This window comes from Nymphalis io, chromosome 22, assembly GCF_905147045.1.
Source record: "Nymphalis io chromosome 22, ilAglIoxx1.1, whole genome shotgun sequence".
Lineage (NCBI taxonomy): Eukaryota > Metazoa > Arthropoda > Insecta > Lepidoptera > Nymphalidae > Nymphalis > Nymphalis io.
The window spans coordinates 5,753,827-5,775,167 of NC_065909.1; the positions used below are offsets into that span (position 1 = coordinate 5,753,827).

The following is a 21,341-nucleotide window of genomic DNA, read 5'->3' on the forward strand; positions in this document are numbered from 1 at the left end:
TACTTGGCAATCGGATTTTACCTGCTGGCACAATAAAAGCCATTATAAAAGATATATTCAGGATTACTTATTAGCATCCCACTCACTGGGTACTTTTTAAAATATTATGCAACGCCTTGAAGTGAAAACTTTTGTTTCTCCATAAGAACGTTTCTCCATATACAAAATTAAAATATAGAAATATAAAAAATCAATCTCATTATAAATAAAATATAATGGACATTAAGTCTATAGACAAAAAAAAATATCGTTTGCACGTGCAGTGTCCCTGTTTATCACGCTTACGTTAAAACTGTTTATTAGAAATGTAACCAAATGCAATAATGTTTTATATATAAATACTCAGTACGCACTACGCATGTATTGTGATGATATAAATTCTGTGTGTATTTTAAATATTATAAAATGTTATTCTATTTCGTGTTTTATTTAAACTCTTTATACCACAAATCACCGCCCCCCCCCCCCCCCCCACACACACACACACCAACTACAACCAACATACTTTATATATTGGTTATGTATTGATTGGTCTAGCTTATGAAACTGCTGATATCAGGACTCTCGGTACAAATCCGATTAGACCAATAAAAAGTTTTATTTTACAAATTGTGTATTATTATATTTTAGGTAAATTTAATAGCAACCTAGGTGCAGCTGCACATTATAAGACATTTGCTTAATTATATTAGAAGAATTATATAAGACATTTATTTTAAGCAAACAAGAATTTTGTCTTGGTTACCCAGCACACTTCATAGCATAAATAGCACGAAAGCACGTAAATTTACACCTTAACTCTTTCCGGACATGTCGGATTTGCCATCGGATTATGAGAGTGAAGGCATAATTATAATACATTCGTATATGCGCAAACACTTTGCACTACATGTACTACGCAGTTGCCTGGTCACCCTTGAGACCTGTCGTGTCCTAAATCGGTCAGCAGGGTCGCAATTCTACTAATCTATAACGATTACAAGAATTTTCTGACAGAAAAACCCAATAACTTTTTATTGGCCCGACATGGGAATTGAACCCAGGACCTCCGGGTCTAACGAGGTAGTCGGTATGTTAACATAAACCGTTGTATCAAACCCAAACTTAATTGGTAGCTTTTATTCCAATAGTCGATAATTAAATTAAAGAATAGAAAAACGCATAAACGATAAACGATCACGCTTCGATTGTATCGCGTTAAAGTGATAATTTGTTAGTAGAATTGGTCCTTAAGTCATCAATTATATAAATGTACTATTAAATACAATTTAAAGACTACTTCATTGATTTGAATTATATAAATAGATTTTAAATTATATTATAAGTAATTAGATTTTAATATTTTGTTTAACAATATTTATTACATTATGGTAAGCGTTGTTAAAACATTTCCAACGAAATAACTTTAAAATTGATTAAAACAAAAACAGGAGTTACACTTCAAATAATATAAGTAGTACCTACGATTTTAATAAACGACCAATTTAAAACGTCTGTACTTTAAATTGGTTGTTAAATTATAGTGACCAACCAATTAATCGAAATAGCCTTGGCCATGATGGCAGAATGGACGGTTCTACACACGCGCGCGTTTTGTTTGCGATATGCATCGGTATGCTACAGATAACGGTAAGATTTTTTTATTTTGAAAATAGAACACAAACATTATCGTTAAATTATCTATCATAGAGTGCGTTAATGCTATCTAATAAAAAAAATAATTTGAATAAAGGTAAGTATTCTTTGGTAAGTCCACAGTTTTTACAATTATAGATATTGATCTACAAATCCAATCAATATACATTGTCAATGTCAATAAAAAAAAAACTTTATAAATTACTTCTACTCTGTTCTGAGGAAGTCGAGATGGCCCAGTGGTAAGAACGCGTGAATCTTAACCGATGAACGTGGGTTCAAACCCGGGCAAGCACCTCTGAATTTTCATGTGCTTAATTTCTGTTTATAATTCATCTCGTGCTTTTCGGTGAAGGAAAACATCGTGAGGAAACCTGCATGTGTCTAATTTCATCGAAATTCTGCCATATGTGTATTCCACCAACCCGCATTGGAGCAGCGTGGTGGAATAAGCTCCAAACCTTCTCCTCAAAACGGGAGAGGAGGCCTTAGCCCAGCAGTGGGACATTTACAGGCTGTTACTTTACTTTACTGCTCTGTCATTTGAGAAATAACTAAGATCTTATCACGAAAGATATCCATAAATTGTAAGATAGTAAGTAGTTTCCTCAAGAGGAAATGTGGCCTTAACCTAGCAGTGGGACATTTAATGGCTGTTACTTTTATATTCTTATATTTTTGTTCTTTATGTATTATTATATTTATGATAACGGAATACATATTAATAACTAATAAAAAATATATATATATATTTCATGCCACAGACTCCGTACAACATCCGCAACCACCCATGCTGCCTGGAACCAAATGAAAATTTGACTCTAGCAATGATAATAGACGCGTTCGAGATATACGGACACGATCCTACAGATAAGCTCGATAATTTGTGGCTCTACCAGAACGAGATGTTGAGGATAAAGACGGCAGAAGATCAAGTAAATTTTATTATAATTGAAATTTAGCTTTTTTATAAAGGTAGGCCCTGCAAATTAACCACATGGTGGTACAACCACGATGTGCAAGAGGTTATATTATATTTCTTGTGTCTGTATTAACTGTATACACATAAAACATAACATCATATGTCCCATGTTAGGATTTTTCTTATATTACTTGCAGAGACAATATCTGAGTAACTTAACATCAGGTGCCCATTTTCTAGTCTGCCTAACTATTTTAAATGAAAATAATTTTATTTTAGGATAAGACCATTCGAATCTAGTCAATTGTATGCTACTTTTATTTAGGCTGTATCCATGTTTTGTATTTTTTTTCTCGTTGTAGTGTACAATAAAGTATAAAGTAAAGTAGATTTAGGAAGAACTTTTCATTAAGCATACGTGTAACAAGCCTAGTTAATGTTTGTTTTTTTTTTTACTTATTCTTATTTAATTGTATATACCTATATTATTATACCTACGTTATTACAATACGTATCCCTCTATTTGCAGTTTTATTATAAGTATTAAATAATCTCCATTAATCTCAAAACGTGGAAAAACTATAATGGAATTACTTTTAATACGTTTACATATTCTTTTTTTGATATTTTATTGAATTTTATGCAATTATTTTGCGTTTTTAAATTTCAGTATTTAATTAACGAACGAGTTCACATAGCGACCGATCATTTGGGTCGCTTTATTAAACTACATATACAGGAGCTAAAAGTAAGTTTATTAAATGCAAAATAAAAATATATATAATAAAGCAATAAATGTCCATAGTCTAGTTTTACTGGCGGTAGGGCTTTGTGCAAGTTTTTCTGGGTAGATACCACCCACTCATCGTATATACTAACGTAAAATAGCATTACTTGGTATTGTTGTGTTCCGGTTTGAAGGGTAAGTGAGCCAGTGTAATTACAGGCACAAGGGACATAACATCTTAGTTCCCATGGTTGGTGGCGCATTGGCTATGTAAGCGATGGTTAATATTTCTTACAATGCCTACGTCTACGGGCGTTGGTGACCACTTACCATCAGGTGGCCTATATGCTCGCCCGCCTTCCTATTCTATAAAAAAGAGTCTCTACTGATGTTAAAAATTAATAAAAAATTTAAAAAACAGGTTAAATAATCGTAACTGTTACATAAACCTCTTAGGTTCTTCTTATAACACTGGACGATGTCATTGACAATATGCTGACAATGTATGAGAATCACAACTCGATAGCAGCTGAACGAAAGGCTACCTACACTGGTGGACCAGTGCCGATGGAATTTTATATTAGTCAAGGTACTGTTTAACTAACATTTATTGATAATCTGTACATCATATATTAGTGTCGGTACATAAGCTCTTTATTTTTTTTTCATCTAAGTATTCCATCTTTGACAAATAAATTTAATTGTGATCCTTTGAAATTCGTTTAATCAAAACTTACGTCATGTAATTTCTTACCTTACCTACAGCTTTATTCATTTGTTTACAGAATTTTACTGCGGCAAGAACGTTTATATATTCTTTTCAGAGTTATATAGCGATATATACAACATGGGTAAAGGAATAGCGCCATATTGCAAAGACCACTCGTTTGTGTTCTTAGGCTTCTTACATTACCACGACGAGAACAAGTACTATCTTATAGACGATCCGAGCATAGCCTTCCCGACGGACAATTATTTACATGGCTTGGAATGCCATATCGGTATTTGTATATTTAGGTAAATAATCTATACGAATATTATGAATGCGAAAGTAACTAACGTTTTCACGGCTAAACAACTTAACCGATTTTGCTTAAATTTAATATGCAGTAGGCTTGGACCCCAAGAAAGAACATATGCTACTTTTCATATTTAAACCCGAGACCAACAACCACCCCCCATCCACGCGATCAAACGCGCAGGCGGAAACTAACGAAACGTTTAAAGTTGTATTTGTTAGAAAGATGTCAAATCATTAAAAAGTACTAAATTGTCGATGGTTTCATCCTAATATCTTTGATTACATTTGACAAGGCTGCGTGTGAGTAGGGTATATACCGAGTAACTCTGTAATAATTAACTCGTGAATAGTTAAAATAACAATACAAAAGACATATAGTGACAGTAAAGTATCTAATAGAACCAAAGGCTTCGTCTACTTTTGAAAAGGATAGGTATAGATCTTTACGGAGTAACTTGGAGTCTTAACTTGATATTTCATAGTCTTTCTCCGAGTAATGATGTAAAAATTATTGACTCATTTGTTCTGATTTAATAAATAAACGTAGCGAATACTAACAATAATATCTCTATTACTAGAGAAACAGGCTACAAACAAGCAGCATATCTCACAACAAGATTATTTTTATTTTTTTATTTTCCATAATTAAATATAAGTAATAAGCTTACCATACCAAAACTTATATAACAGTAATTCTATTATATTTCTAGGTTCCCATTTAAAAAATTAATGCAAAGAGAAAGAGACGTCACTACCCTTCCGAAGGCAATCGTGAAATGCGGTCTCGTGATGTACAAACTACCGCCATTAACGGCCGCTTCGTGTATCATAACGTCTGGTTCTTTCATATTAGACTTCAACATACAAGGATTGCGATATCGACATTACGATTTTTTACTAGTAAGGATCTCTATATTAGTGTGGAGTAGTGGATTAGTTTATTTATATAAAACTGTGCTTTGTTACATGTCTGTGTGTGCTTAACGAGGCAATTAAATAATATGATTGATGCTTGCATATTAATTATAACAATAATTATAAAACTATTTTATATTTACAGACAAAAGAAACAAAAAATAATGTCCCGTAGTAGTCCCGTATATGCCTTTATAGTCTTCGTAAAGTCTTTGGCGAAGTGAATGATTTGAATAACATAATATATCACTGAAATTTAATTATCATTTCAACAGACAACACCAAACGGTAACACGTACTACACAAAAGAAAACCACACGCCATTAGTGTGCGACCATCACGTCTGCGAGTGGAACTATACCAATCATTACGGCGGTATCTTTTTTAATTGTGTTTTACGGTTGCGGGTCCGAGTACTGAGATTAATGATATTGTGCAATTTGTCGTCCAGTAATCATATTATACTATCAAATTTAGATGCCTTAAACGATGACGAGCCGAGATGGCCCAGTGGTAAGAACGCGTGAATCATAACCGATAATCGTGGATTCAAACCCGGGCAAGCACCATTAAATTTTTATGTGCTTAATTTGTGATTATAATTGATCTCGTGCTTTACGGTGAAGGAAAACATCGTGAGGAAGCCTGCATGTTAATTATATAAATATTTCAATGAAATTCTGCCACATGTGTATTCCACCAACCCGCATTGGAGCAGCGTAATAAGCAGCGTGGAATAAGCTCCAAACCTTCTCCTTAAAAAAAAGGGAAAGGAGGCCTTTAACCCAGCAGTGCGACATTCACAGGCTGTTACGGAAACGATAACGAATAAAAAATGCACTATCCATTTATGTTACTGCCATTTAAATATGATTATATAATAAAAATATACCTATATGCTTAATTATAAGCAAATATTTAAACAGTATTATTGTATCAGTAAACGTTAGCAGCATTTAACGAGCTCGTTTATATATCATCATCATCTAGGTCCATTCCTTATCCCGGGCGATCCAGGAACAGGCATCGATCCAGTGCCGCCATATATAGAGCCTACGCCCAAACCTGAAGAGCAGGAAGAGGACAATATAACTGTGCCTTGTAAGTTTAGCAATTTTCGATATAAATATATAATAAGACGGGCCGTTGGCGTGGTCGATAGACACTTGCCTTTCACGCCGAAGGTTGTGGGTTCGATTCCCACCCAGGGCAGACATTTGTGTGCATGAACATGTCATGTTTGTCCTGAGTCTGGGTGTAATTATCTATATAAATATCTATTTACAAAAGAAAAGTAGTATACGTAGTATATCAGTTGTCTGGTTTACATAGTACAAGCTCTGCTTAGTTTGGGATCAGATGGCCGTGTGTGATGTCCCAAAAAAAAAATATGTTACAGGATACAAACCAATAGTTATAAAACTTACAACATAATTTATAAAAAATGCTACAAAAACATCACGCTGCGATACATGGGGCGGAGCAGTAACGCTAACCTAGGTAGAACCGCATGAATCAGCTAGTTAACATATAATTAAAGAGCTATTAAAACTAACTCTAATTAATCAGTCTAATTGACTTGTCCGCTCAATGATGATACCACAGTTTCCTGAATCATATCAAGCGCTCTTAATATCCTCCTATTAAATCCTTAAAGGATATCAGGAGAGATATTCTGTATGAACAAATTCGAAACTCGCAATACAACATGATCATGAAATGTCAGAAAGTGATATGTGACATTGAGTATACTATATAATAATTATACCTAACATATCAAAAATAAGCGCATCAAAACAGCGTATCGACGTCATTCGACATTTCACGTGTGCATCTAACTCGAAGTAAGTTCTTACAGAAAGGCATTGTTATTGTTGAATTAGATAATACAATGAACACTCATTAGTAAACTAATCGTGTTGGAAGGAATTGTCACTTTGTTATTCATAAAAATAAAAATTAACCTGTTACAAAATAATAACTATTTAAATCTTAATGATTATCTTACCTGAATTTAGTATTGTTATTGACTTTTTTTATAGTATAGGAAGGCGGACGAGCATATGGGCTACCTGATGGTAAGTGGTCACCACCGCCCATAGACATTGGCATTATAAGAAATGTTAACCATCGCTTACATCACCAATGCGCCACCAACCTTGGGGACTAAGATGTTATGTTCTTGTGCCTGTAGTTACACTGGCTCACTCACCCTTCAAACCGGAACACAACAATACCAAGCTGTTTTGCGGTAGAATGAGTGATGAGTGGGTGGTACCTACCCAGACGTTCTTGCACAAAGCTCTACCACTCTTACTTACTTTAACTCACTTATCTATATCGAATAAAATATTCCATCCTTAGTGATGAAAACATTGTTTTGTATTCTATCCAATTGAGAAATGAATTGAGCTAATCATATACAATTTAAACTTCTATAAATAGTAACTTTTAACAATTCAAGTTTGATTTAATTCAGAACGTAATAAGTTGTTATTATTTTATTAATTAACTGTTAACATTATAAATTTAAATAATCGTTTAGTAAATATATCATATTTTTATATAGATATCCTCGAGGGCTGTTTGTTTATGTACCCGCCTAATTACGGTTCTATAGCCGGCAAGAGCTACTTGGATCAAGTCGACCTTCACGATCAGAGATTCACGTGCAACGCCGCAGGTAGTAACAAGGTGAGATGTAGCGTATATATATTTAAAGTTAAAATTAAAATACTGTGAATGAAATATTATTACTGTGATTAAAAGACTGACAAAAACTTTGAAAATAAAATAAAATTCGTGTCAATTTAAGGTATTGCCCGAAGGCAAAATTCTTTTTTAATTTTTTATTTGGCACAGGCTTAATAATTCTATGATAGAACAATGCACAAGTGTGCGCACAAACATAGGTTCAATTTCTATTCCCTCCCTGATCCCTCACATAAAACAGTGACGAGTTGAGAGAGGTGAGTTCAGACGCAAGAAGAACAGCTTACGTGTTTTTACACGGAAGGGCAATTTCCAAAACTTGAATTAGATATTTCTTGGGGTCAGAGCGTCACGGTAGCATGCGAAAGCGATCTCGTGGCGCTTCCCGTTAAGACTGAAAGGGTACCGCTGGTTTTTTAGTAGGTATTCCGATGTTCGGGTCGCGCTCGGCCCACTGTTCCCGTGGGGAAAAGGCGTAATGCGTTTTTCCAACGTTAAAAAAAAAGAAAAGATATTTCTTGGGAAAAAAATATTTAACGTTTTATTGCTTGACCCAAGAGTCTCGAACCGTCAAGATCTGTAGCCTTGTAAGCCAGCCACCAGACAAACAAGGCAGTTCCATATAGCGTACTCATGTCAAATAAGAAAAACTTTTTTACGGATTATTGACTTAAAAAAAATCAGTATATTAATAATTAAATATGTTTAACAGGGACTCTATTGGTATCCGCAATGGATGGGCGCTGCGCCGCACCACCCGTATCCCTCGATAGTGGAGGATAAAGGGGCTTTCGACCCCCCCGGTCCCTTCTATCCACATCAAAACTACGAAATGAATGAAGAGGATGCGGACAACTAATTGTAGTGTATATTTTTAAGAGAAATAAAAGATATTGCCAACATTCGAATAATCTAATCGACAAAACTATTACTTAATAATTAATGCCTTGTCAAACTTTTGTTTTGATTCGTACCTTTTACACTTTAAAACTAAAAGGAAAATTAATCTCTGGAATTTATCACCAGATTAAAAGAAACACAAATAATGTAATAGTATTTAATAAAGAGTTCTGATGATTTTAGAAATTCATTTACTATAGTAGTAGGATTTTATAAATGAAACAAACAATTTACTAACAAAATAAATTTTTATGCTTATAAATTAATTTCATAAAAAATGTGCGTACATTTTGTATCTATCTGTGGTAGATAATTATATGATTATATTGAAAAAAACCCTTTTAGTCTAAATAACTTTTACGAATCAAATGATTTTTTCAACATGCAAATATAAAGACGATCAATCATCATCATCAAAGATGGCACTCTATATAATTTCTTTCAATAACACTACCTCGAGGTAAAATGAAAAAAGCTGCCGTACCACCTTTCAGTTCAAAGTATTTCGAAACTAAAATTTCACCCAAAGTCTTCATTGGGTCAATAATATGAGGCATTTTATCGTAGCCTTCGTAATACACATTTACACTTTCACACTTATATTTATTGTCTCTATCCCATGGTGCTGGAAACACCTGTTCTAGTTGTTTCATAAGTGGTACATTTTCTGAGCATCCCTTTATGAAGTCTGTCATTTGATGCTCTGGATATAACAGCAAAATTGGCCATATCAATACTCCATTTTCTAAATGAACGATTGCATCATGAGCACCGGGTAAGGTTGGTTCCAGTTTTGACAAATCAATATCATCTGCATCATCACATTTAGATATTCTTATACCCCTTTGAATAATAGATTTAATAAGTTCATCCTTATCTTCGTTTTTCTTAGTATCAGATCGAATTTTCTTTCTCTCGTCTCGTTCTTGAACCAGTTTACATTTTTTAGCTTTATTAAGAAGTTCAATGACTTCTTCATTGCTTCTTTTTTCTAAAAGTTTATTACAATGAGCGATACACGTGTCATATTTCTTGGCTTCGAATGCTGATTTAGCAGCTCTTAAACGTGCTTTGTTATGATTCGGATCAAACGTCAATGCCTTCTCACTATCAAATAAAGCCGACCTGTAATTCTTCAAATACCAATGAGCTGCTGCTCTGTTGTTGTACAAACTTGCATTTACGTCAGCATCATCACACCTAACTTTTATTCCTTCTGTATATCTGAAATAAAATAGCTATCTAGAATCAGTAGTTTTCACTTTTGATACGTGAAACAATGTTATAAGTATAGATTTATATTTAAGCATAATTTATTTTTTAGACTACAACTAAAACAAAAATAAAAATAAAAAGTTTTATATAGTTGTAGCTATCAAATAACACAAAGAAAACAAAACCATTAATGTATCATAGTGACAAAGTTACTGGTATTAAATAGCTTCAAATAAAGCATATATTAAGAATACATAAATCCTAATAAAAAAAAGACAAATTTAATTAGCTTAATTATTTAATATAAAATAATATTTATCAAGTTCAATGTCATAAATGCCATTATGTTATAGTAAGAAAACACAGGTAAGTTGTTTATATCAAATATATAATTTATGTGATAAAGAGGACCAGAATATTTTCAAACTATTATTACAAAATAAACAGTTCCATAAGGTGATATGATAGCAATCGTTGATGTTTAAATATTTTAAACTTTCTTGGTTCACAGTTTATATTTAAAGTCAGTGTTTATGAGTTATTTATTGAAACATTATGAATAAAGTTAAAGTAATAGGAGATAAAAATTTTAGAGAGCATAGAAATATATATGCCAAAATATTGGGATATTAATGTTTTGGTTAAAAGATTATTTTTTTAAGATGTAGATGATTAACTTATGAACGTAATATGAAAATAATTATATTTACGTTAAAAATTTAAGCAGCTGAACTAATTTAGTTATATTTACCCTAATAAGGCCAGCCTGTAGTTTTTGTGCTTAAAGTTAAAATTTCCGTCTTCCTTGTAGCTGTTTGCTAGTTCAAGTGGTGTGTTCTCTTCAGGATCATACTTGAGCTTGGCCAAGCCTTCTGCAAGAGGAGAAAGTTCACCATCTGAGGGAACTGACTTCATGAAGAAAGGATGTTTATCCATTTCTTCCTAAAACATATAATTTGGAATATTTTAAGTTATTTTATTATATATTATACTTTAGAAATACCAACGATATCTAATTTATTTCAATGTAAACATTTGCAGACCTAATTCAGTCTAAGACTGTCCTTATCGTTTCGTTAACTAATTTTCAAGAATAAGAAAAGCAATAAAAATGTAAACAAAACTTGTGAAGTCTTTTAATAATAAAAAAAAATTATTTTAATTTGAAAAAAAATATATGTGAGAAGATTAAAAAATAGTTATAGGATATATTAGATTCAAATACTATTAATGTTATTGTTAATGGGGTTTATGCACCACTATAATTAGTTATTTTAACATCAAACACACATTCTTTTTTTTTTTATGTATTAAATAATTTGTACACCCCTACCATCCTATCTCTCTCCTCTACCAAAGGTTGCCTGGAAGAGATCGCTGTTTTAGCGATAAGGCCGCCTATTGTACATTTTTCTTTTCTTTGTTTTTATTTTACTCCTATTATTTATGTCTATATTGGTGTGCAATAAAGAGTATATAAATAAATAAATAAATTCTTTGTATTGCTGACGGCTACTACAGAGTGCAAATAAGCCAGACGAACGAGCAAATGAGTTTGTATTTTTTACAGTCTATAAATAGAGCTGACAAATAAACACGGGTACAATAAAGTTACAATAAAGTAAAAACTAAAAATGTTAAACTGAATAATTTTACGAAAAATAATTACCTCCCAGCGATCTTCTGGCCAGCCATCGGTATACCTTTTCTTTTCTAAGCTGTTTATAAAGTCATCAAGTTCTTCATCCAATTTCTGACAAAGAGCAAGCCTTTCTTCATCAGTCATGGGCGCTTTTTTATTTGATTCTGTTTTATCACTCATCTTGGAAAAACTCGTCGGCTTAAGACAATTCTATTTACGACGATATTCGAATATCAAAGCTTACCTAAGTATGTCTAAATTAACTTTATTAGCATTTGTTATTGTTCCATTTTGCCATGTGGAATCTGAAGAATTGACATTAAGTCATCATTATGTCAACATATAAGATAAATTGCAAAAAAGGAAAATAATATGATTTTCTTTTAATATAATTATAGGCTCTGGATACAAGTAATTTACAGCTTCTTTTAAATCAAGAAAAATAATTAACGCTACCATTGCTTACTAAAATCCATTTTCCAGTGTCTCCCATTTCCATTTTCCTATAGAGAAAAATATTTAATTTATGTAAATCATATATATTTATATATGTAAATCAATGTAAATCATATATATTTATATATGATTTAAGATTTGAAAATAATTTACTTTTTTCTTAAAACGGGTTATAGTGATTTGCTTTCTAAATATTATTAGCTTAATATTTAATTAATTGTAATTAATGTCAGTACTACTTACACACTTATTCTCATATGTGCTGTTGACTATATATATAAAGTATAAACAATAATGTCGCTGTGCCCCTATACTTCGGCATAACGTCGGCAGAACCTGGGTTAATGAGTACTAGACGATTAAAGAATTTTAAAATTACTTTTAGGGAAAAGAATAATCCATTACTGGCAGCATTGAACACAATTGACATTTCTGTTTTGACTGTTTTAATTGACATTAAATTTCTTCCGATCGAAAATATACTTTTGCGGTGTTTTTTTTTTTATTAATTATTTATGTTATTAAAAATGTATTAAAATGTGCGCAATATAGACGACTCAAACGTGTGGCTTGAAATGAAATATTGGTCATTTAATTTTGTAGTATACCATAAATATTTAAACTTGAAGCATAACCGGTCTGTTTGAAAACAAACCATGTCGGACGCATGGGAAGAAATCCAAGCCGTCAAAAGCAAGAGAAATAGTTTGAGAGAGAAATTGGAAAAGAGAAAGAAAGAAAGACAGAATATTCTTGGTGCTACCTTACCTAGCGATAAAAATGACGGTGCGCAAGTTGCAACTAGCAGCTCAAAAGATAGGGCGACCGGGAGCCCGGCACCGGGGAAAGCTGAAAGTAAATGTTTTGTCCTATATACTACTAGTGTGGTTTTAGTACAATCTCGTTAGTTGTTATTAAACTTTTGTTGAAGCATATAATGTAAATTGTTAAACGCACTAACATTTATTTCATCAGACATCATTTAAAAAAAAGAGTTTTAAATTTTATTTATAATAAATTTTACAGCATAATTTACACAGATAAAATAATAATTAATAAAATATCATTTGTTCTCAGCTCCAACTCAAGCAGAAAAACCAAAGCCCCTAATGCCATCAGCTTCATTAGAAGTGCGCTTGTTGCAAGTTCTATCTGACATGCAGCTACAATTACCTGCCACTGCGAGTGCTCTTTTACCGGGACTCGGGGATGTTGACACTGGTATTGTAGCCAGCTTACTACAAAAGTTTGCAACCCAGAAGCTTATTACGTGAGTTTAACATTTGAATAATAAGCTGTTTATTCTCTTTTGCTAATTTTTAATTTATACATCAAAAAAGTTTTGTTCATATTACAGTGATTTAGATAATATTGAAGACCTTTATATGCATACATAATATTAATACATTAGAATAAAGAATAAAAAGCATTCACTGAAACATTATCTGATATGCATACATGTGTACATAACTTGCATTATTTTTATTCTAACAGTATATAGAGTTTGAATTTATAAAGGTACATTTATTTATTTATGTTTATGTTGGTCTAAGATTATGAGCTGAGGGAGGGTTAAACAAAACAATATTAAAATTATAAAATTTTCAATACAGTAACAGCCTGTTAATGTCCCACTGCTGGGCTAAGGCCTCCTCTCCCTTTTGAGGAGAAGGTTTGGAGCTTATTCCACCACGCTGCTCCAATGCGGGTTGGTAGAATACACATGTGGCAGAATTTCAATGAAATTAGACACATGCAGGTTTCCTCACGATGTTTTCCTTCACCGTTAAGCACGAGATGAATTATAAACACAAATTAAGCACATGAAAATTCAGTGGTGCTTGCCCGGGTTTGAACCCACGATCATCGGTTAAGATTCACGCGTTCTTACCACTAGGCCATCTCGGCTTTATAGAATTTAAATTTTCAATGCCAATGTCTATTGGTGGTGGTGACCACTTACCAATCTACCAATTCTGTATTAAAAAAAAAAGCTTAATTAACTTCAAGTTATTTTGGGGTCCAGATTTGTCTCCCTTATTATATATTTTTTTCTAGAATAAAGGAAAGAACGGAGAGCACAACTGATGCTAGTATTGAAGTGGAGAGTGCTGAATCTGTGAGATTGGCAGCAGTATTAGCCGCTCTAATGGAAGAACAGTCTTCTACCACTAAAAGAAAAGGTATGTTGTATAAAACTTATTCTTATGAAGTTAATAAGTAGTGTCGGACGAAACCATTGGCCAAACCTTAAGATTCACTTAATTAAAAAGTATGTTAAGTAAAGGCTAAGTGCAAACATTATATAGTGAATGTGATCTAATGATGTTAAATGTAATAGTTAGCAAATACTGGTTAGCTAATAATATTTAATAAAGTGACAATTATTACTTTTATTTTTAATTTGCTTATCATATCAGCCAGAAGGAGTCCACTGTTAGACAAAGGCCTCCCCAGTGGATTTCCATGATGGCCGGTCTTGCGATAGCCGCATCCAATGGCCTGTACGTTCAATGTACATTCAATTGACCAGAGTTTTGAATGAGCTTATATGCTAGCCTAGTTTCACACTACTCAAGAGAAATTGAAAGTTATTGTATTATTGTATCTTTACAGTGTTATTAATATTTTTGGCAAGTTGTAAGGTGATTTTAATTGTCCCATTATGTTACTATACCATAAACTTGAAAAAAATATTTATGTTCACTTGAAGCAAATCTTAAACTGAATTTCTTAAGGGTTATTAGAACTTCAGCTTTGGCCAAAAGTCAACCTTTTATCGGACTGTTAATAACTATAATAATGATAAAATAACTTATAGTAAATCAAAATATAAAGGATTAAACAAGTAACTTAAAAAAACATAATTATTCCAAAAGGCTGCTACCAGCCTGTTTTATTATGTATAGTTTTATTCTTATTACGTTTATTAGGATCATTAATAAAATAAAAGTTTATTTTTAGGTGACAACACTACAGAAGAAGGTCCAAATCCAAAGATTTCGAAATCAACGACGGATGAAAAAAAGTCAGGAAAAAATGATACAGATATAATGGTAACAACATATTATTACTTTTTTGTATTTTTTTTTAAGTTGTTTTCAATTACAAAAAAAAATATCGTAAATTATCATTAAAGTTGTTCTGTGTCCTTTCAGTCATTGTTGGCAATGCCGTCGAGTCGAGAAAAGGCTGTGAAAAGAGTGGGAGAAGAAATAATGGATCTGCTCAGCAAGCCGACGGCTAAAGAAAAATCTCTTGCTGACAAGTTTAAAAGTCAGGGAGGTGAGAAATAATGACTTTAACTTAGTTTAACATTGTTTTCAATATCAACGGATTTAAAGATGGGCTAGGAAAAATTTACAAAAATAACAGCCTGGTAATAAAAGTGAATGTCCCACTACTGGACTGGAGGTCTTATCCTCTCCTTTTTTGAGAAGAAGGTTTGGAGCTTATTCCGCCACGCTGCTCAAATGTGGGTTGGTGGAATACACATGTGGCAGTATTTCAGTTTCAACAAATACAGGTTTCCTAACGATATTTTCATTCACCATTAATCTCGAGGTATATTATAAACTCAAATTAAGCACATGAAAATTCAGTGGTGCTTGCCCGGGTTGATCCCACAATCATCAATCGCGTTCTAACCATTGAGCCCTGTCAGCCATCTCCGAAGAATCTATTCTTTATTATAATGGAAGCAGAACAAACACAATAAACAAAACACAATAAACAAACCTTAGGCTCACCTATTATTCTATGCGATTAGCCAATAGCTGTACTTTATTATGCACAAGCAGTTTTTGATTAATATATCTTTATTTAACAAGTGCAACACTATTTCACTTAACTACTTATATCCACTTTTTTCCACTTTATTCGCAATTTGTCGACATTCAAACCCCCATTTATTCACGAATCCATAATGCAAACCATAGATAATTTAACGACCACTAAAGTCATGTCAGTTCAAGGTCAGAGTTGTTTTTTTTTTAAATACTGGTGGTAGGGCTTTGTGCAAGCTCGTCTGGGTAGGTACCACCCACTCATCAGATATTCTACCGCAAAACAGCAATACTTGATATTGTTGTGTTCCGGTTTGAAGGGTGAGTGAGCCAGTGTAATTACAGGCACAAGGGACATAAAATCTTAGTTCCCAAGGTTGGTGGCGCATTGGATATGTAAGCGATGGTTGACATTTCTTACAATGCCAATGTCTAAGGGCGTTTGGTGACCACTTACCATCAGGTGGCCCATATGCTCGTCCACCTTCCTATTCTAAAAAAAAAAAAAAAACTTTATTCGCAATTTGTCGACATTCAAACCCCCATTTATTCACGAATCCATAATGCAAACCATAGATAATTTAACGACCACTAGTCATGTCAGTTCAAGGTCAGAGTTGTTTTTTTTTTAAATATGTATGCAGAATGGGAATCTAAGATGTTATGATCTAATATGTTAGACGTGCCAGTTGGCGTTGTTGGTACATACCTGCCTTTCATGTCGAAGGTTGTGGGTTCGATTCCCACCCAGGACAGACATTTGTGTGCATGAATATGTCTGTTTGTCCTGAGTCTGGGTGTAATTATCTATATAAGTATGTATTTACAAAAAAAATAAATATATGAAGTATTTCAGTTGTCTGGTTTCCATAGCACAAGCTCTGCTTAGTTTGGGATCAGATGGCCGTGTGTGAATAATGTCCCGGGATATTATTATTATTATTATATTTTTATTTAACATTTTCTCTCGTATGTGGTACCAAAAACCTAAACACACGGGCCGTAGCCAAGCGCGAATAGGGTCTAGGTGATTATATAAGAAGATGAGATGGATGAAGTCGTAAGGAACTTGCGAGTGAGGCGGCATGTGTTCAAGATGATTGCTTTTTGGAGTAAGTTATGAGTGTGTTGAGGAACTTGTAACATATCAAGGCTACGTTGTAGGCTTTTAGGTACGACTCCAGTTGATGATATGACATTATTATTATTATTATGTGCGTTATGTGTTATATGTAATGAGAACGACTGAACAGTACTGTGTGTGTGTGTGCCAGGCGCACAGGTGATGGAGTTCTGCCCGCACGGCACGCGCGGCGAGTGCGAGCGCGCACGCGCGGCGGGCGGCTGCCGCAAGCTGCACTTCAAGAAGATCATCCAGGGACACACGGACGAGACGCTCGGCGACTGCTCCTTCCTCAACACCTGCTTCCACATGGACAGCTGCAAGTGAGGCCCCGGGATAGTAGCATCCGACTGTGATAGTGCACAAGTGTGTGAGCAAACATAAACACTCACATACTGGGATTAACCCAGGTCAATACTGAGAGTGAATTACATCACCCGCTCTATTCAGCATTCGATATGTTGAAAGTAGAACTCTTGCATTAAGGCCGCATAATATTACTTGACTTTGTTTACTCGATCATCATTAAACAATAATAATCACAAAATTATAGTATATATGTGATGGGCCGTTGGCGTGGTTGGTAGATACTTGCCTTTCACGCTAAAAGTTGTGGGTTTGTTTCCCACACAGAACAGACATCTGTGTGCGTAAACATATTTGTGTGTCCTGAGTCTGAGTGTAATTATCTATATAAATGTGTCTTTATAAAAGAAAATTAGTATTTTAGTTGTCTTGTTTCCATCGTACAAGCTCAGCTTAGTTTGGGATCAGATGGCTATGTGTGAATAATGTCCCAGGATATTATTAAAATTATGATATTTTGTTTATGTAAAGTAAGTATGCCTGTAGGAATGAAAACCGTTCCGTACATCGTCAATTTGCCACCAATCTTTGGGAACTAAGATGTTATGTCCCTTGTACCTGTAATTAAACTGGCTCACTCACCCTTCAAAACCGAACACACCAATATTTTGTATTGCTGTTTGACAGTAGAATAAATGATGAGTGGGTGGTATGTACCCCGACAAGCTTGCACAAAGCAATAATAAATAATATCTTAACCAACCAGTGTTGCCAGTTAATCTTAACATATATTTTATCACATATATAAATCGGATAATAATTACAGATATGTTCATTATGAAGTGGATAACGCGGACCCTAATGTGAACGCAAGCAAAGCGGCTGCAGAACCTACTGCGAAGGCTAGTCATAATGGTATGTTCATAATAATCAAATTTTACTGTTTTTTTTCTTTAAATTATTTATTAACACTTGGAAAGACAGCACACTAGATACCAATAACTGTTAGCTAGTAATTGTTATGATTTCTAATTAATGTAACATCCATTTACATTTTATCAGTTACAATGTAACTAGTGGTAGACTGGCCACCTGATGGTAAGTGGTCACCACCGCTCACAGACATTGCTACTGTGGGAAATATTTATGATTTCTTACATTGTGTACCCTTGGGAACTAAGATGTTATGTGCCTGTGACACTGGCTCACTCACCCTTCAAATCAAGATTTTGAATTTTTATTTTTTCAAATGAAGATATTGACTTGATATGAGATGGACTTAATAAACATGACTGATTAACAACTTTCAAAAATAATACAGCCATGGTGCTGTTTTCAGTTAATACATTAACATTTTATGTTTTTTTATACATTATCTTATGTCACATACTTTTTTAGTTTGTATTTTATTTGTGAAACTGTATAATATTATATTGAATGAATTATTTCCAATATATAAACAATAAAAAATCCACTTTAATACAAAAATAACATTGATTTATAAATTAAAAATAAAATGTATTAATCAGTTATCGATAATTTAAAAAAAAAATACAAAATGACAATAAAGTCAAAAAATGTAAATGTAAATTTGTTTATATTTGTATAATTTATTCATTATTAATAAAGCATTTTTTTTCCAGGTACAAACGTGGTACCAAAACCCGACGGTGTTCTGACTCTGACCCCCCCTCAGTGGATACAATGTGACCTCCGATATCTTGACATGACTTTTTTAGGTAAGCAAGGTATATACATTTCAAACCGTGCAGTGATAAAATGGAACTTGCCTAATATACAGTGAGAAAATACTACTAAACCACTGAACCGATTTTGATGAAGTTTAGTATAAAGCAAGCTTGGAAAGAAAGCTAAATTTTCATATATTAAACCTACCCCAAACCACGCCAACGAGTGGAAACTAGTATTATATTATATATATTAACTTTTTTCCAGGTAAATTCGCAGTTATTATGGCAGATCCACCCTGGGACATTCACATGGAACTGCCTTATGGTACGATGTCTGATGATGAAATGAGATGCTTAGGAGTGCCACAGTTACAGGACAGTGGCTTAATATTCCTTTGGGTAACTGGCAGGTAACTTCATTTACTATATTTTTTAATTTATGCTAGGTGTCATTATCAGTGACGTATTTACTCTACAGCTACGTGCCCAGGGCGGCAAGTCTAATATGGACGCTGTCTAGGCGTTTTTCATAACGTTACCAATTATTTCTTACTTTTTGATTTGATTTTCTAAAGGAACTAGAGTAACCAACCTAATCAACATCACACTCTTAAACTCATTTTTAGTTATCTAAGTACTCTTAATTAACCAGCAACTCATAAATAATTAATAATATTCCTTAAAGTTAAATATATATTTGTAAAATTAACATGACATAAAATTAGTGTTGACCTCGCCGCGTCCACTTGATATACTTATTTACAATCTTTATTCTCTAATTCTCTACCAGTCAATCTCTACCATCAAACCCATACATACATATAAGGTATAGAGGGCGTGCAAAATGAAATTAAAAATAATAATGATAATAATAAAATTAAAGAAATAATTTTAAACAATGTTCCAGGGCGATGGAACTGGGTCGAGAGTGCCTTAAGTTGTGGGGCTACGAGCGAGTCGACGAACTGATCTGGGTGAAAACCAACCAGCTGCAACGCATCATACGCACGGGACGGACGGGACACTGGCTGAACCACGGCAAGGAACACTGTCTGGTTGGTCACTTGATGTTTATTTTGGAAATAAACGGTATTATCACATTGAATAAGAAACAATAATAAAACTAAACCAATAATAGAATAAAAAATAACATTGATACAAATATTAAAAGAAAGAAAACGCAAAACATAACTATAATTAGACAAAAAAGAAACAAATTAAATAAGGAAGAAAGAGGCTAATAATATGGCTGCATATTCAACCTTTTTTGTATAGGAGTCACAAACACGTGTTAGCCAGGGTGTCGCGGGCCGCCTAAATAAAAAATATTTAGGTAATGATTTCTTAGGTTTACCTAAATAAAAAATAGATAGGTAGATTACCTAATCGCGTATATTTTAACATTTTATTTTATCATTTCTTGACATTTTAAACACTATGCAGTGGCCGTGGTCACAAGCAGTTGTTTAATACAAATTATTTAGGTGTTAATAGAAAACCTTTGAAATTTAAAATTGTTGAAAATAAAGTAACATCAAGTTAAAATATGCGTTATTTTCATTTTACATAGAATACATTCCGACCTCAAAAAAATTGAATATGCAAACGAATCAATTTCAGGTTGGTATGAAAGGTAACCCGGAGAACTTGAACCGCGGCCTGGACTGTGACGTCATCGTCGCGGAAGTACGCGCCACGTCACACAAACCGGACGAAATTTATGGAATTATAGGTATGTGACTTAATTAGTAAGATTTGGATAGATAATAGTTTAATTTTAATTTTTATTAAATTATATTTAATGTTTTTTTTTTCAGAGAGACTGAGCCCAGGCACGCGAAAAATAGAGCTTTTTGGTCGACCACATAATGTTCAACCCAATTGGTAAATATGATTTACAATTGTCAGTGCCCATATTGGGCACTGTAAGAAATTTGTTACCATACTATTATTTCTACACGGAACGGACTATTATTTCAAAAAGGCATACAAAAAATCTAATTTTCAGGATAACTCTAGGAAACCAAGTAGATGGAGTAAGACTCGTCGATCCAGAGCTGATAGCAGCTTTCAAGAAGAGATATCCCGATGGCAACTGCATGGCACCACCGACCCCTGACCCTGGTCTACCGTAGAAATGAAATGACATTTTAAGTTTTGAACGTTAAAATGTGTTAAAGTGGTAAAAAAGTTGTTTTGCTCATCATCCTCGTGAAAATAATGCACAGAATTTAACTAAAGTTTAAATTTTATTATTGTTATTTAAATAACAAATAATTTTAAAGCACATA

The 21,341-nt window shown here is 33.4% G+C and overlaps 3 protein-coding genes across 4 annotated transcripts; 2 read left to right on the forward strand and 1 right to left on the reverse strand.

The window, feature by feature from the left end:
- Nucleotides 1–1,538: 1,538 nt before the first annotated feature.
- On the forward strand, nt 1,539–8,848 carry LOC126777219 (uncharacterized). Its single transcript, XM_050500202.1, has 10 exons — nt 1,539–1,629; nt 2,400–2,570; nt 3,228–3,305; nt 3,741–3,873; nt 4,070–4,301; nt 5,016–5,205; nt 5,496–5,595; nt 6,211–6,321; nt 7,790–7,914; nt 8,645–8,848. Exons 1-10 carry the CDS (start codon nt 1,567–1,569, stop codon nt 8,789–8,791), a joined length of 1,350 nt encoding a protein of 449 aa, XP_050356159.1. The 5' UTR covers nt 1,539–1,566; the 3' UTR covers nt 8,792–8,848.
- Nucleotides 8,849–9,084: 236 nt separating this feature from the next.
- On the reverse strand, nt 9,085–11,994 carry LOC126777232 (DNA polymerase interacting tetratricopeptide repeat-containing, protein of 47 kDa). The gene is made up of 3 exons (XM_050500223.1): nt 11,717–11,994; nt 10,799–10,989; nt 9,085–10,056 (listed from the first exon to the last, which is right to left on the reverse strand). Exons 1-3 carry the CDS (start codon nt 11,867–11,869, stop codon nt 9,246–9,248), a joined length of 1,155 nt encoding a protein of 384 aa, XP_050356180.1. The 5' UTR covers nt 11,870–11,994; the 3' UTR covers nt 9,085–9,245.
- A 639-nt stretch (nt 11,995–12,633) lies between these two features.
- On the forward strand, nt 12,634–21,333 carry LOC126777189 (N6-adenosine-methyltransferase subunit METTL3). Of its 2 annotated transcripts, none has more exons than XM_050500157.1 (13): nt 12,634–13,006; nt 13,223–13,415; nt 14,204–14,328; nt 15,110–15,201; nt 15,304–15,430; nt 17,205–17,376; nt 18,186–18,274; nt 19,003–19,098; nt 19,316–19,460; nt 19,958–20,105; nt 20,671–20,782; nt 20,868–20,934; nt 21,059–21,333. In XM_050500157.1, exons 1-13 carry the CDS (start codon nt 12,802–12,804, stop codon nt 21,183–21,185), a joined length of 1,698 nt encoding a protein of 565 aa, XP_050356114.1. In that variant the 5' UTR covers nt 12,634–12,801; the 3' UTR covers nt 21,186–21,333. The 2 variants fall into 2 exon arrangements, with proteins under 2 accessions (XP_050356114.1, XP_050356115.1); XM_050500158.1 differs by having other exon boundaries at nt 12,634–13,000.
- The last annotated feature ends 8 nt before the right edge of the window (nt 21,334–21,341 follow it).

Excerpts from the sequence above, each read along its gene's own strand:
- LOC126777219 (XM_050500202.1), top strand. The coding sequence starts at position 1,567 with ATGGACGGTTCTACACACGCGCGCGTTTTGTTTGCGATATGCATCGGT. Across the intron at positions 3,874-4,069 it reads GGAATTTTATATTAGTCAAG|AATTTTACTGCGGCAAGAAC; the intron begins GTACTGTTTAAC and ends ATTTGTTTACAG. Across the intron at positions 4,302-5,015 it reads ATCGGTATTTGTATATTTAG|GTTCCCATTTAAAAAATTAA; the intron begins GTAAATAATCTA and ends TTATATTTCTAG.
- LOC126777232 (XM_050500223.1), bottom strand. The coding sequence starts at position 11,869 with ATGAGTGATAAAACAGAATCAAATAAAAAAGCGCCCATGACTGATGAA. Across the intron at positions 10,990-11,716 it reads GGCCAGAAGATCGCTGGGAG|GAAGAAATGGATAAACATCC; the intron begins GTAATTATTTTT and ends TATATGTTTTAG. Across the intron at positions 10,057-10,798 it reads TACAGGCTGGCCTTATTAGG|ATATACAGAAGGAATAAAAG; the intron begins GTAAATATAACT and ends ATTTTATTTCAG.
- LOC126777189 (XM_050500157.1), top strand. The coding sequence starts at position 12,802 with ATGTCGGACGCATGGGAAGAAATCCAAGCCGTCAAAAGCAAGAGAAAT. Across the intron at positions 13,416-14,203 it reads GCAACCCAGAAGCTTATTAC|AATAAAGGAAAGAACGGAGA; the intron begins GTGAGTTTAACA and ends ATTTTTTTCTAG. Across the intron at positions 17,377-18,185 it reads TTCCACATGGACAGCTGCAA|ATATGTTCATTATGAAGTGG; the intron begins GTGAGGCCCCGG and ends TAATAATTACAG.